We start from the raw sequence: 16,874 nt of genomic DNA, 5'->3' as shown, positions 1-16,874 counted from the left end.
AAGATAATCCATCCACCTGACAGGTGTGGCATATCAAGAAGCTGATTAAACAGCATGATCATTACACAGCTGCACCGTGTACTGGGGAGAATAAAAGTCCATTCTAAAATGTGCAGTTTTGTCACACCACACAATACCACAGATGTCTCAAGTTTTGAAAAAGCGTGGAATTGGCATGCTGACTGCAGGAATGTCCACCAGAGCTGTTGCCAGAGAATTGAATGTTAATTTCTCTACCATAAGCCACCTCCAACGTCGTTTTAGAGATTTTGGCAGTTCATCCAACCGGCCTCACAAGCGCATACCCCGTGTAACCACGCCAGAACTCCACATCCGGCTTCTTCACCTGCGCGTTTGTCTGAGACCAGCCACCCGGACAGCTGATGAAACTGAGGAGTATTTCCGCCTGTAATAAAGCCCTTTTGTGAGGAAGAACTTATTCTGATTGAAGCCTGGCTCCCAAGAGGGTGGGGCTATGCCCTCCCATGCCCACCAATGGCTGCGCCCCTAGCCAGTCAAGTGAAATCCACAGATTAGGGCCTAATAAACTGATTTCCTTATATGAACATTAACAGTAAATTTGTTGAAATTGTTGCATGTTGGGTTTATATTTTTGTTCAGTATACATTTAGGGGAATAATGATCATTGTAGTAGATATTTTAATGCTGTGATGGCCAGGCCTTGATCTGGTGTAGTGCTCGCTATATATATAAGAGCTACTATTTAGAATCTTATCACAGTTCATTTACACTACACACATCTGACACACGTAGCCTACAATGTCAAGGTCAAACCGATCTTGGTGTGTGTGTGTCTGTGCCTGTGTGTGTGTCTGTGCGTGTGTGTTGACATGCATGCTTGCATTTTTGCACTTGCTTGGTGGTGTGATTCTCAAGTGACACAGTTCTAAATGTCATTTTGTTGGTTAGCCTACAGAGGAAGAGAAGGTATCACTGACCCGCCAACATGCTTCCTAAAACAAACAGGAACACACTGACATTAGAGCCCAATGAGAGCTAGAAAATGTATGACAAAAAATGCCTTTGATAGTCAACACACTAATAATAACTCAAAAAGAGAAAGGATGAATCTTTTAGAAAAATTGTTTTGTTTCCATCCATTACCCATACTGTGATGACATATTCACTCACATTGTTCTGCAAATGCTAACTTGCCAGCTTCCAACATTAGTTATGATGACATTGCCATGGATACAGTGTCTCCCCATATTACATTTGTAGCATCGCCGGGTGCAACTCAACACCTATTTCTTGAGTTGTAAGCCGACAGACGCTCCTAAGGAATCTCCTCACCCCTCTACTCTCCCCCCCCACCCACCTCCCTCTCGCTCACTCGCTCTCCTTCCTCAAACTCATATTTCTTCACCTTCCTTTCGCTTAGACCTCCCTCCTCAAATCCCCACACCTTTCTACTCTCCCTCTCTTCCCTCTCCTCGTATCGCTTTCCCCGTGTTCTCCCTCTATCCTCATATCTCCCCTTCACAACCTCCTATTCTCCCAATGCCTGTCTCTCTGGTCCCAAGGCACCTGTTGAATGGATTACACACCTTCCTGCGCCAAGTCCAGTACAGACCAGCTCTGATACTCTGCCTGCGTCCCAAGTGGCACCTTATTCCCTCTATGGTTCACTACTCTTGACCAGAGCCCATAGGACCCTGGTCAAAAGGAGTACATTTAAAAAAAAAAAAAGTTAAGAACAAATTCTTATTTTCAATGACAGCCTGGGAACAGTGGGTTAACTGCCTGTTCAGGGGCAGAACAATAGATTTGTACCTTGTCAGCTCTGGGATTTGAACTTGCACCCTTTCGGTTACTAGTCCAACACTCTAACCACTAGGCTACCCTGCCGCCCCAACATTGCATATAGGACTAGGGTACACTGTGTGAATAACCCACCCCATCGTCTCTGTTGAGGTTCAGCTTTTCTATTGCGGCCACCGTCATCACAAGGGGCTTTCAAGATTTATTGAAATGATTTAGTTCAGATTTGTTGGCAAAATTCACATTGGTTGTCTATACTGGTGTGACCAACTGGGTCTGTTAGCATGCTAAGCTAAAGAGTAGGCATTAACTTGAGGAGTTATGACAAGTCTTCAGGTCTAAGAAAAGGTTAGGCTACTAATCATGTGAGCGCAGTTCACCAAATCACCTCCATTACACTGTCCATCGTTGATGATTGGGTCTAGTTAACTTTCAGCCTGACTGTATGGTTGTCCTTTGATGTTGACGACAAGACACTGTCGTCCATCTTATGTTTTTCCCTATAGATTGAGCAACCTTCCTTTACCACATCTGACCAAAACTCTATTTGACCTCTTTCTCTCCCTGCCTCTCCTTTCTCTTTCTTACTGTCTCTTTCCTCTGTATCTTCTGCACACTATTTCTCTCCTAGCCTCCTGACTGGCCCATCATTCTTACTATATCTGTGCATCTCTTGGTATTCTCTTTTGGGTGTGTCTTCCTCAGCCCTGTCTTTTCTTGCATCAGAAGATGCTCGCGGCACGAAACAGCGTTGTCATTGCAACGGAACGGCTGATCATACGGCGAGAGAGAAGAGGCCCATCCGTCTTAATGTTTCAAATGCAGACTCCCATTTGTTAAGGCTAAGGGAGGATCCCTGCAGATGGACGACCCAGTAGCTCCTTTATTAAACAACTCATTAATTTCTGTCCCATGGCCGTCCAGCTCTCATTCTCCTATCATTCCCTCTGTCAGGACCCATGGATGTCCTTGTCCATCTTGTCCTTTCTCTCTCTCTATCTCTCGTTGTCTCTCTCTTTCTGCCTCTCTCCCTCTCTCTGTCTCTCTCTACCTCCCCTTGGATAGTATCTCATTCTATTGCCTCTCCATTTCCTACCCTTGGTCTTTCTCTCTTTCTTTACAGCTTTCATGTTCCCTTCATCCCTTGTTCCCTTCATCACTCTAAGTGTCAATTTTCGCTCTGTGTCTCCTTTGGAGAAAATGCTGAAACAGAGAAATGTAATAGTTGAAGGGAGGACGATGATTCTCAGTAATGGGTCTATCATGTGATGTCCCACAGCAGGCCAGACAGACGGCAACAGTAATGCCCCTACATACTCACACCTACTGCCAGGTGGCAAGGCTCGGCGCAGCACAGCTAAACAAGTAAACAATGCATTGCTTTCAGTGGTTTGCTGAAACAGACTTCCCCACTGTTTCACTGGATACTGATAATGCAGTAAATAAACCAGGCGACAAAATGTATATAAAAGAAGAAGAAAAAAATATAGTTTTTTTTTCAAACCTTGTTTGAAAGTAAAATGCTGACGCATTTATGTAAACCGCGGTTGTTTCAAGCCTTCATATCGTCCAACTTTTCATCCAGACCCACACTGTTCTGCAAAGATGACATTTGGAGATCACACTACCTCTCATCTCACCCTGGACCAGCCGCACAGCCCCGACTTCTGCCTCTTCAAAAGCTGTCAGTTTCAAAGGGACTGAGATTTTGTCTGTTTTAGCTGAGCTTTTTTAGGACTTTTTCAAAGCTTGCCCCCCCCCCCACTCTCTTTCTCTCCCTGGAATTCGGCTTCCTCTAAAACGTATTCAGTTTTATCCTCTCACTTTGTCTTCCTTGGATTAACTCTGTATTTGTTATTCCAGGCAGGGAAACATGGAAATATGTAAACATATTTGTGCTTTCTTCAGACACAGGAATTGGATCTCGCGAGGAAGTATGTTATAAAGAGGAGGCCTTCGAACGATAGTCGGCCACCAGAGACGTAAAAATTAAATACGTGGTTTGGAAAGTTTTATTGCCATATTTGACATTTTGTTTCATATTATAACTTTGTTTCAGAGTAGGCCTAGTGTGAAAATGTCAGTGTGTTCAACAAACAGACCGAAACGAACTGAAATCAAACACTCAAAGACCTTTACTGGAAATGACTTACAACTGAACTCATTATACAGTTTCAAATCAAATGTTATTTGTCACATGCTTTGTAAACAACAGGTGTAGACTAACAGTGAAATGCTTCCTTACATTAGGGAAATGTTAATTGCAGTATCATGCCACATAATATTTATTTATAGACTTATTATGCCTGTTTAAACATTTTTTAGTTATCATTTTAAGATTGTGTATAACGCCCTGCCCAACAATACAGAGATAAAAAAAGAGAAATAGTAGCACATTTCTGAAAAATAACAACACAGGGAATAAATAAATATAAAAAATAATAACACAAGGAATAAGTACACAATGAGTAACGATAACCTAGCTATATACACAGGGTACCAGTACCGAGTCGATGTGTAGGGGTACGAGGTAATTGAGGTAGATATGTACATATACAGTGCATCTGGAAAGTATTCAGCCCTTTCTCTTTTTCCACGTTTTGTTACGTTAAAGCCTCATTCTAAAATGGATTAAATAAATAAAAATCCTCGTCAATCTACACACAATACCCCATAATGAGAAAGCTAAAAACATTTTTTTTTAAACATTTTTGCACATTTACTACAAATAAAAAACAGAGATACCAGCTCTTGACCTGTTCCACAACAGCCCCGTCGATGTACTTTGTGTTATTTGTTGGGGATAAACAACACAAACACACAATCTGTCAAGAAACCGACAAGGAACTTTTGATTTCCCTATTAACATGCTAATCAGAACACAATTTATTGATACATCCATGCTCAAATAGTCAACCTCAACAAAAACCTTTCAAATGAACCAACAGAAATCTAAACAAAAAGCCCCTTTGAATCAGAGGAGCAGAGAATTCCATGAACTTTCATCAATTCCCTTACAAAACTACTCAAAAGATGTTTGATGGTGTCATGACTGTAAGTCGCTTTGGATAAAAGCGTCTGCTAAATGGCATATATTATTATTATATTAGGTGCCATGCCTGTTAATGACAGCTAGGGCATTGGGATGGAGGTTGAGATTTGGAAGAGAACAGATTCATTTCACCCTCCACCCACCAGGCCCTTGGGGTGAAAAAAAACCCATCAACACTGATTTTGATATAACCTGTTTATGCATCTCACCAACCTTCAGCTCGCCTTTCCGCTTCCCCCTTGCACCACCCCTCCACCCAGGGAAAGTCAGTGACCACAAACCGGCCTGGCATTTCCTTGAGACCCCACACCAGTCCATTTTCTCTTTGCAGACCCTCAATATTAACCCCTAAAAAATGTATCACCGACACACTGAGCTAAAGATGGACCAGCCCATCTGGTATTTTCCCAAACTGCCTTATGGCCAGTCCGTTTCTGCCACCACTCAGGCTCCACCTCTGAGCACCACTGTCATCCCTCCTTGGGAGAGCCCCAGACAACAACCAAGCACTCTGTGGGGTTAAGTCAAGCCTCTTGGTGGCTTTTGGTTGCATGGCCCTGAAAGGCAGAGAGAGGAAGGCTAAGGAAGGCTGGAGAACACACAAGTTTAGTGGAAGAAAGAGGCCCCTTAAAAGGAGGGTGCTTTATATACCTCTTCGTGCGGTGAACAGAAGGCAGATGGGATGATATGTTGAAAGGAAAGAGAGGAGAGAAAGAGTTAAAAAGATAAAGTGCTTGAGCGTATTAGAATTGGACGGGGGAATAACATTCCCATGAGTGGTACCAGAGGGAATAAGGGGTAGGAGAAAAAGAGGGATAAATTATAGAGTGGCAAATTGCAGAGATGTACAGATGGGGAGGTGTTCCATATCAAATTCATTGATTGTAAATATGTCACGATGACTCAACGGCGAATCAAACTGCATGATTAACCTAATTTGAGAAATGCATGTCATTCCAGAAACAAAACTTTATCAGGTTTTTAGAAAAGTACCGCATCTGCTCCAGAAAACAGTCCCAATGAGATATGGTAATAAGGTTAAATAGCAGCAGTCACTGAGGTCCCCTACAGAGCAGCAAATCCCTCCTCATCCCTGTACATCCCAGTACATTTATACATGGGAACTCAGTGACCCACACCACCACCACAACCACCACCATTGCCTCCCCATCCTATCCTATAGTAAACCTGTTTATTGCTCTCTTTAAGTACAATACAGTAGCACCGCAGCCCACATCGCAGGCCCCATTTCTGCCTTCAAACCCACCTTTACAAAGGTCAACGAGTACACACACACACACGCATGCGCACACACACACACACACACACACACACACACACACACACACACACACACACACACACACACACACACACACACACACACACACACACACACACACACACTGTACAGACACACAATAACCCCCAAACACACACACTTCAATAATAACTCAGACATGGAAACAGCTGATGTGTGCAGTCCACACATCAGCTGTATGTATGGTACAGCCATATTCAGTAAGACATATCTATATATGACCGGCTTTGGCGATTCCTGGGGGGGGGGCTGCCTGCGCCAGAGTGACCTAACCCACCAAGCCTCCATGTTTTATAGTTAGTTGATGCCGAGAGCCTGTTTGGATTCTTTCCCAACAAAATAATGTAGCTTGTGTCCCAAATGACACCCTGTCCCCTATATAATGCACTACTTTTGACCACACTACACTGTACATCTATAGGATCTTAATTTGATCCCCCTTTTGTTGCTGAGAATTCACATTAAAACACGGTTATATTAACAGTATTGCACTTTTCATATAGCCTAATTTTGACCAGCTAATAGCCTAACCGACGATCAAGCAACGTTCAAATCCTGTTGCTGGATAATTATTTTGCTACGACAGCAGTGGTCAAATGAAGATGCTACACCTGCATATAGGAAATAGGGCGTCATTTGGGACAAACACATATGAACACAGAGCATTAGGCAGCCCACGGATATCAGATGTCACAGTTCTGATCATGGACATTCAGGATCTACCTTCAGCTTTGCTTTGACTTGTGTCTGCTATATATAGATTCATTAGGGACAGACAAAGAAAGGAATAAGATAATGGAGGTGGATATAAAGGGATGGATTAAGGAAGTTGGCTGATGGTTTTAATCCCCCATGAGCAGGAAAGGTAAATGAGAGAGACTTTGAGATAGGGATGGGCATAAATAAGAAATTACAATTAGAGAAAATACAACTTTAAAATACCCTAAAGACCAATGTATCAAAAATACAATATAAAATACTTTTGTAAAGTATTGTAGTTCATTGAAATACATGTCTTTTGAATTATAAAGTATAAAATTACATTGTCGAATAGAAACAACATTCTCAGTAATGGTTACAGAAACATCTTACTTGCTGTGACTGTCATATGCTGTTGTTTATCTACCTTAGTTGAATGCATTGACACTCTGGATAAGAGCGTCTGCTAAATGACCAAAATGTACTGTAAATGTATATGTGAAAATCAACAACTGCAAAGGACACTAGGTATTGTCATTGGCCTTGTTTTCGGGGCGGCGCTCATTAGAATAATACTCAGTATGCCTTGCAATTGTTCATTTTTACATATACTGTACATTTACAGTATACGTTTATTTAGCAAATAGTCTTATCACACCATAGTGCCATCATACTTTTTAAAAACAATGTAGGGTGCAAGGGGGCCACAAAATGTTTAACTTCTATAAGGAAATGGTATAGAAAATAATTTTGTATTTTGAAAATTGCAGCTTTTGAAAATATCTTGTTACAAAATACATTGGACTATAGTTCAGACCAGTGTAATACAACATACGAAATACTCAGAAGTAATTAAAATACTGTACGTATTTCAAATACATGTAACAGAACTACTACCCATCTCTGCTTTGAGAATGGTTAAGTGTGAGAGACAGGGGACATTGGAGTAAAAGGAGAGCTTAGGAGATGAAGAAATTGACAGAGAGAAGGAAATATATATATATATATATATATATATATATATATATATATATACAGAAAGAGAGAGTTTGTGAGAAAGAGAAATATCAAAAGAGGATCTAAGGACAGAGCCCCCTGAGTGGGAGGTGTGAGAAAATGAGGTAAGAAAACCAGAAGCGTGGAGGGAAGGCGAGAAAGAGAGAGAGTAAAGAAAAAGGTGTCAGGTGGAATGGGTGCTGGAGACTGAGCAGGTGATTATTAATAGCAGGGTTTTGATTAGTTAAGTGTGGTTAAGGGAAGCGATAGGGTTTCCATCTTTCCCTCCTGAAATAGGCGGAGGGGAGGGGTATAAAAAAGAAAGGAGTGGACCCTTGTCTCTTTATCAGACCTCCACCCTATCTCTCTGGCCCCTTTCTCCATCTCCTCCATACTACTCCTCACCTTAACTCAGGTAAGGCTGCGTGCTTTGCTCAACAACCAGGGTTGGGGTCAATTCCATTTTAATTCAGCCAATTCAGGAAGTGAACATTGGGATTTCAGTTTACTTCCTGAATTGATTGAATTGAAATGGAATTGACCTAGTGGAAAAGGCTTCATAAATTGGTCACCACAGTAGAGAATAATTTTGCAGTACACTTACTAACAGCTACTTTGGGGAAAAAAAAATACAAAAGTGATATGCAAAGTTGTAAGGGTAAGATCTTGTTTAAGTATGTAGGTAGTTACGTGTTGGAAAATAGCATGAGCAGGTGCAATTTGTGGTGTTAGTTAGTTGTGTAATGGGAATGGCTACTGTATAGAGAATATGAACCAAACGATCAAACCTTTCAATAATTATATAGAGGACATTAACTAAGTATGGTGCAAATTGCTGACACTGTGAAATAGTATTCAGTTATTACATTTTTTTAACAAAGATGCCTCTCGGGACCATAACCCTCCCTCATTAACATTCTGTATGTGATTATGTTGAGCATGATTAGTGCATTTGCATGATACTCATGTGCTCATATCTCCATGTTAATGCATATTCATGGAGTCAGTGAACTGTTTTAGTGGCTATAGCCTCTGTTAATTAAACAGAGACAAATAATTGTATGTATCCCAAATGGCACCCTATTCCTTTATAGTACACTACTTTTGGCCTAGGCCCAATAGAGCTCTGGTCAAAAGTAGCGCACTACATAAGGGATAGGGTGCCATTTGCTATGAATACAATGTGTTGTTTGTGTGTCATGATGAAATATGACCTCAAGACTTCAGATGTTGCTTTAAATGCTAACGGATAGCTTAAGCGATTGACACATTTTTATTTATTTAATAATACTATATTACTCTGTTTGTGTTTTATGTAAATGTCTCGTGACGTGGTTTAGTTATTGACACGTTTGGCATTTGCATGTAGATGATTGATTGTCCCATTGTTCCAGATGGATTTATGAGACGATGTGATTAGTTGATTAGATAAGATGGCATTATTATTCTGCGAGTCATAGCGGTACCTTTGTGTGCCATCCAGGAGAGTCCCTACTACTACGCAAGGCCTATTATTGTGGCTGCTCAATCATTGAATTGGGTAACTGGGTAATTTGGAAGCTAGACCTGGGTTCAAGATACTATATGAAATATTTTTTGCATTACCCTACCTGGATAGCCAGGTGGGCAAGCTTGCACTGGGACCGCTCTAGTGGTTCCATTGCTACAGTCAAATTGATCTAGTCAAATGTAGATAAAGTAGTTTTTAAAGTATTTGAACCCAGGTCTGATTGTTCAGTTGTACTGTGGCGGTACAGTAGGTAGGCAGCTCAGCAGTTATTTTCAGCACCACGCTGTCAGATAGCATAATGGACTTTGGTGTTATGTCCAAAGATAATCCCCCACAATCCATCTGGGTGTTGTTTTTATGGCCGTGCCGCTCGGACCACTGCTCTTTGGGTATTGGTATTGTTACCATGACGAGAGGCTGACTCCACTTTTTATGATGAAATCAATGACTTGCAGAATCAATAGCATTTGTTGTAGCCACCCAGTTGAGCTGTTCTGTACACAATTTCAACTATTCACTTACAAGTTGGCAATCATTCTGAATCAAAATCCTCCAATGTTTCTGCTGTACAGAATGCTAAAACAAGCACAGTCCCCAATTTGTTGTGTTTCAATCATTGTGATTCACTTACATAGTGGGTATTTAAATGTCAAATCAATTGTAAGTAAGAGGTATATGAATCCAGACTCACAAAGTTGCAAAACATTATCTCACCAACAGCACACAGACGTACAGTACATACATGTATATGCATGTACATAAACACACACACAAACTCATCCCCGCCCCATGAGCGCGAGCACACACACACACACACACACACAAACTCATCCCCGCCCCATGAGCGTGAGCACACACACACACACACACACACAAACTCATCCCCGCCCCATGAGCGTGAGCACGCACACACACACACACACACACACACACACACACACACACACACACACACACACACACACACACACACACACACACACACACACACACACACACACACACACACACACACACACACACACACACACAAACTCATAAACATGACCACAGATCAAATCTAAGTTCACACACGTCACAGACATATCAGCAAAGCCACGCATTCGTACATACACCCTCACTCACACACTGACACTACAAAGGACCGCATACGAACATACACATGCTATAGTAAACTGAGATCGAGGGGGCTTAACTTAAGGGGCTCGAGTTTCTTGAGAGGCTAGTACATTCTCCCTTGATACCTCGATCTCCTCACCCACATCCGGCCTGCCCAGACCCAGACCCAGAACCCCCAGACCCCTTCTTCCAAACACACACGCACACTCACACACACTCACACACACACACGCACGCACACACAGACATACACACACACCATGCAGCTGTTGTAATGAAGGCTAGGAGTCGGTCTTCTGAGGCACGGTTGGGTTTCCCTCACCTCTGGGTGAGAAGAAGGGCACAGCCGGCTCTCACGCAGGAAAAAAGTATAAAGGTTTCATATTTATACTTTTCATTGGAGCCAAAGGGTAAGTCAAACTTAGGAGTGTTAGAAAGATGTTGGGTGAAAGGAAGTGCTAGATCTCACTAAGATGAGGCTGACTGTTGAGGCATTCGCATAGGACAAACTGTGGAAAGAGGCTAACTACTTAATAGGATCTTGTAGGCTCCTATAGAGAGCAATAGCAATGGCATATTTTTGTAGGCACTAACTCCACCATGGCTCATTGGCCAAAGCCTATGGAGAAATTACTGGTTTTTTTACGGGGTTTTGGATAAACTGCAAAAATAAGGTCTGCGGTAAACACAGGCTTAGGAGATTTTATACGTTTTGTTCTATGAGCTAATCTTCATCAGCTAATGTCACTTTTTGTGAACTTTTAAGCATTTATTTAATCGAAACAACCACATAACACTTACAGAAAAACCACATGAATTTCACGTAATCGCATGTGAAAGCGTGTTATCGTGTGATCACATAGTCACATGTGATAACATGTGACCATGTAAACACATGCAAAATCATGATGTCATGTGAAATAAATGACAACATGGGAATGCCAAATTTCAACATGTGATACCATGAAACGACACGACAACATGTAAAAACCCAGATGTCAAATGTCATTGAGAATATTTGACTTTAAACGGCATAATTGACATGCCGTCAATTTTTTTTCATAAAAAAATATATATAATATATAAAAAAAAAAATATATAGTCAATGACGGCCTAGGCACAGTGGGTTAACTGCCTCGTTCAGGGGCAGAACGACAGATTTTTACCTTGTCAGCTCAGAGATTCGATCTTGCAACCTTTTGGTTACTAGTCCAACGCTCTAAACACTAGGCTACCTGCCGCTAATTTATACAGTCATGGTCCCCTGCAGGTTTTGTCTAGTTCCCAGGACATTCCCATTAACCTTTGTAGAACATTGTGTCATGGTCCCCTGCATTACTTGGAACTCAACCTAATTTGGGATTTGAACTCACAACTGCTTGGTTGGTAAGTACCTGAAGTGCCTCCTGCGCTAAAAACACATGTAAACATGTTTAAACATGAGTTAACATTCATGTTTTGGGGATTTAAACTTGCAACCGCTTGGTTGAGTGCATCAATGTTTCTGCAGGGCCACCAGGTTCATACTTATTGCTTGGAACGTGTTACGTGTTACGACACACCAAAATGAATTACGGTAGTGTTGTTCCCAAAAAAAGTGTCAGTGCGCAACCTTAACATGTGTTGACAATACAGCAGAACAGATGAACCGGAACGACATTTACTTTCACAGGTGCCCAAAAAGAACTGAACGCCATGCCTCCAGTATTCTGATCTGACCTGATGGTTCATAGTTCAATGTCCCTAAGTGACCCAACTGGCTGGGTCAAAAATAACACAACACGTGTCTGTCCACTATGGGTTGCTTTTAACCCAGCATTTAAAAAAAAAGTGCAGTAGTAATTGTACCCAGAAAAAATGTACGTTATACTAGATTATCTGCACATGTACCCTAAAAGATATTGACCAGTACCCAGGGCCAGATTTAAGAAATCTGTCAAAATGATGCTTTCTGGTATATTTTGAACATCGAGGACGGGCTCCTGTGGATGGATAAAAAAAGAGATATAAATAATAATTGCCTCTTGGGTCCGTTATGGGCTTGGGCCATGCCCCTGACTCACACAATTGACCAGTCACATGTATCTCCCCCCCCGATCTAACGATTAGCAGAGTGGCACCAGGCAGCAGCAGGCTATCTACACTCATTGACAGTTGGCTCCTGAATCCTCCTGGAGTTGGCGGTTGCAGAATATTATATATATAATATATACTGTGTATTTTTGGGGTAAGCCCCTGCATTAAGCCGGCCCTGAAGGTACCTTATGTGTTCCTTTGACCTTGTATTCTTGACTATTAATCTGTGGCCACAGATTTGGTTGTGTAGCGGGAAATTCAGATTGCTGGCATCCCCATTACGGAAAAAAACACATGATTTCACGTGAAGTGTTCCAAAAACACGTTTTCACATGATTTCACATGTGAAATTGTGTTTTTCTGTAAGGGAAGGGCTTCATAATTCATAAAGGTCATCTTAACTAGCTGATATTATTTTATAGAACAAAACGTATAAGATCTCCTAAGCCTGTGATAAACTCAGACGTTATTTTAGGCATTTACCCCAAACCCCATTCTTACCCTAGTAATTTCCCCCATAGGAACGCCCTAACGAGCCAGAGGCTGTCGAGCTGGGCCTTTTCGCTCACTTATCCCATGAGCCTTTGCTGCAGCGGTGTCTTAGGGAAATATCTTAGAGCACCCTACTTGGCCACCCCTCGGGGGCCATTACAGACATAAACTAATCCAAAAATAGACTTAAAAATTGCCCTCGCACGATATCATAGGATGGCCACCACATGGCAACCACACCTCAACCTACTAATCCATTCCCCAATAACCCCTTAGTCAACACCACTCACCATGACTCTCCTCCTCCTTTCCTCTCCTCCTCCTCTCCTCTTTTGGGAGACAGATGGGAGCTGAGGGGGGTGTAAGTGAGAAGCAATTGGCTTCAATGGCACACAGGGTTGGACACACAGGGCCAAGAGGTTTGGACACAGCTCGTCTTTCAAAGTGTGAGACATAAGGAGCCCCCTGTCCACACTATTACTCTACACAGCTCTAACTCTGTAGTGTGTCCAATGGCCTCCTAGCTCCACAGCTCTCGTTCTTGTTCTATGGTATGTCAGAACCAGCACAAGGCACAGATCCTATGGCGCTAACCCTGCTGAGTAGACGCCTGGAGACCAGCCACGTTTCTCTTATAATACCCCCAACCTCAACCCGCTCCCAAAAAACACACACAAACTAAATGGAGAACTGAGCACCCCCCACCGCCTCCTCCATTTTCTCCTCCTCCCTCCTTTCTAATTCGTTCTCTCAATATCTTGCTCTGTTCCCTTTGCTCTCATGTTTAACTTTGTTCCCCCTTTTTCTTGTCATCCTTCCATTCCCCCCTCTTTGCTGACATTCCAGCTGCTGAGATGGCGATGAACAGCATTCTCAACGCTGCCGACATCAAGAAAGCCCTAGAGGCATTCGCAGGTGACCAAACACCCTTTACTCAATTTAATTTTCTTACATCACATTTCGGAACAGTTTCCCAGACATACATTAAACCTCGTCCAGGACTAAGAAGCACTCCCAATGAAGATTCTCCATTGAAAGTTTTCATGTTGTTGTGCAGGACTAGGCTTAATCTGTGTATGGGAAACGGTCCCATAATGTGTAAACAAGAAAACACTGAATAGAGGCCAAATAAATGGCTAATAATACTTAGTAAAGGTATAATTCACTTTTTGTATTGAACGTTAGTGGCGAATATGTGTTCTCTCTAATAATGTGTTAACAGGAGGAGCCCCTTGGTTCCAAAAATACACATCTGATACGTCCCAAAAGGCACCCTCTTCCCTATAGTGCCCTCCTTTTTGACCAGAACCTCATGTGTCCTGGTCAAAAGTAGTACACTATGTAGCAAATAGGTTGCCATTTGGGATCAACACATTTTTACATAATTATGATACAGTAATAGCACATCATATCTGACATAATTCAGATAGTGTAAGAACTGATATTGTGTAAGATATATGCCAGAGGATGCCAGCTAGTCCTGGGGTTCGCACAGTCCTCTAACCTATAGAATTGATATGTCCACTGGCACAACACATGCTCTGAATCCACACACGCACATACACTCAGACAAACGCTGTATCATAGTGTAAAAATAGTCATTTCTTAATGATTGTTTGGCATTAACGTTTAACCTCTGGAGTGTTGTATCCAGGCAGTCACCCATGCTGTTTTTTGTCCTTTGTGTGTGTGTGCAAGCGTCCGTGCGTGCGTGCCTGTCTGTCTGCGTGCCTGTCTGTGTGTGTTTGTATGTAAGTGTGTGTGTCTGCCTCCATTTGTGTTTGTACTCTGTGTGTGTGTGTTCACTAAACTGTGTGTGTGTTCTGCCGTGCAGCGGCTGACTCTTTTGACCATAAGAAATTCTTTGAGATGGTGGGTCTGAAGGCCAAGTCAGCTGAGGATGTGAAGAAAGCCTTCCTGGTGCTGGACGCTGACGCCAGCGGATTCATAGAGGAGGAGGAGCTCAAGTAAGAGACGCACACACACACAGGGAGACACACAGGGAGACACACACAGAGACAAGACAGACAGAGAGAGAAACACACCAACACTTTGACTGACTACACACTCCGTGATTTATTAAACAATATACAGTGCGTGGTGACTGACCAGTGACCACATGGACATGCATTCCCATCCTATATACACACACAAACACTCATGGTTAACTGTTTAGGCACCAGCGCATTCCTAGTAGTTGTACTGTCTGTTCTCAAGTCTCTCTGCCCTCTCCCTGTTGCCCATAGGTTCGTACTGAAGGGATTTGCCTCAGACGGCAGGGACCTGACCGACAAAGAAACCAAAGCATTCTTAAACGAAGCTGACAAGGATGGAGACGGCATGATCGGCATCGATGGTGAATAAACAATTTCTCTGACTGAACGACACATGTACTCACCTGTATCATCATAGTGTGATCAGATTTTCCACAGTCTACAGAGTGCTCTAACCTCTTGTCTCTTCTTGCTCTCTTTCAGAGTTCGTTGCCCTGGTGCACGAGTAATAGACACCTTCCTAAACCGACTAGCGCTCCACCACCCAGCCCCGATACTCCCCCTCTTCCAGTTTGCAGCCGACCCTCACACGTGCCCCTTCCTCCCCCACCTCATCCCTCCAAATGCCCTCACTGACACCCAGCTCTCTCCCACTCAAGCGCACGGCTACTACTGCACTGGAGGAAGGGTGTCGTGGCTTCCGCCCCCACCCCGCTAACTTACCCCTCTCCCACCCACAACCCCATCTAATTTATTTTTTCCTTTTTATACAAACGTATGTGTTTCTGTTTATGTATAGTTATCAGACCGCCTGGAAGGCCAATATAACCTCAAGTTAAAATAATAATGTAGATATTTCAAAATGAGAGAAAGTCACATCTCCTTTGAGTTGATTTTACTTCATCCCCCTTTTCTCTCTCCCCCATTCTTTCTCTTTCTCTGTCCCTTGTTTCTGTCTCTTTCTATCTCTCTTTCAACTTTCTGGCACTGCTCTCCTCCTTTCCTTTCCTCCCCATCCCTCCGTCCCTCTCTCCTTTGGTAATGAGCTGTTGTAAAAACACACCAAAAGATGAAACTGTGAAAGAACAAAATAAAATAAAATATAAAAATGCCTCAAGAACAACTGACTCACTCCGACGCTTCCTTTAATGTCTCCTCTGTTTGTCTACTTCTCTTCTCCGATTGGTAGTGCTGAGCGATTAGTGCTTTTTTGAGGTCGGTTCGGTTTCAGTTTGAGTACAAAAAAGCAATCACGGTTTTCGATTTTGGTTTCGATAATATATTTGGCCTTTTACTGCAGTGGCCTAAATCAGAGTCACACAGACTGTTGGTAGCCTTAAACAAATCGCCTTTGAAACAGAAGTATACCTCTCATTCACATGTTTATGAAATGTATTACGTTTTGAGTTTTCATCCCAATATTACATCACAGAAGACGGAAATATATCAAAATAGTTTGATAGATTTCTGGCGGCTTTTTAAAACGTTTATAAATTATGTAAACTATTCATAACATTCCACCAATGAGGCCACTAGAGAGTAATTTGGTCATTTGAATGCAGGAAAGGGGTCCACGTTAAATGCATTACAAAATAAAACAATTGAAATGATTTTAAAACTTTTTAATGGAAATTACAAACCAAAAATAGTGAACATTCAATTGCCAAAACATTACAAATATTCCATTGTCTCTATCAGGTCCACATTGGGTAGACATCAATAGAAAATTACTATGATAATAATAACATATTTCAGTTGTGTACATTACTTTGTTTTATCTGATGACTATCATTTTTCAGTTCTTAAAGTTATCATCTCTGCTCAAGTAGTAGC

At 42.1% G+C, this 16,874-nt stretch overlaps 2 protein-coding genes across 3 annotated transcripts in view; one reads left to right on the top strand and one right to left on the bottom strand.

The window, feature by feature from the left end:
* LOC118365150 (interleukin-3 receptor class 2 subunit beta-like) overlaps positions 1–15,587 on the bottom strand; it is a 66,626-nt gene extending 51,039 nt beyond the window's left edge. The window contains exon 1 of the mRNA XM_035747111.2: positions 15,446–15,587. The gene's annotated coding sequence lies outside the window, so the exon portion shown is untranslated. The remainder of the gene's footprint in view (positions 1–15,445) is intronic.
* The window catches only part of LOC118365151 (parvalbumin-7-like), a 38,850-nt gene extending 22,686 nt beyond the window's left edge, over positions 1–16,164 (top strand). The window contains exons 1-5 of one of the 2 annotated variants that reach the window (XM_035747113.2): positions 8,166–8,265; positions 13,894–13,962; positions 14,882–15,014; positions 15,294–15,403; positions 15,525–16,164. In XM_035747113.2, the coding sequence (XP_035603006.1) occupies positions 13,902–13,962; positions 14,882–15,014; positions 15,294–15,403; positions 15,525–15,550 (330 nt within the window). In that variant the 5' untranslated portion in view covers positions 8,166–8,265; positions 13,894–13,901 and the 3' untranslated portion in view covers positions 15,551–16,164. Of the gene's footprint in view, positions 1–8,165; positions 8,266–13,893; positions 13,963–14,881; positions 15,015–15,293; positions 15,404–15,524 lie in introns of those variants that run through there. The other variant, XM_035747114.2, reaches the window with a different exon arrangement.
* The last annotated feature ends 710 nt before the right edge of the window (positions 16,165–16,874 follow it).

Source organism: Oncorhynchus keta, chromosome 32, assembly GCF_023373465.1.
Source record: "Oncorhynchus keta strain PuntledgeMale-10-30-2019 chromosome 32, Oket_V2, whole genome shotgun sequence".
In the NCBI taxonomy this organism is placed as follows: domain Eukaryota; kingdom Metazoa; phylum Chordata; class Actinopteri; order Salmoniformes; family Salmonidae; genus Oncorhynchus; species Oncorhynchus keta.
Note: the sequence above shows the minus strand (reverse complement) of the source record. Positions and strands in the feature narration are given on the sequence as shown.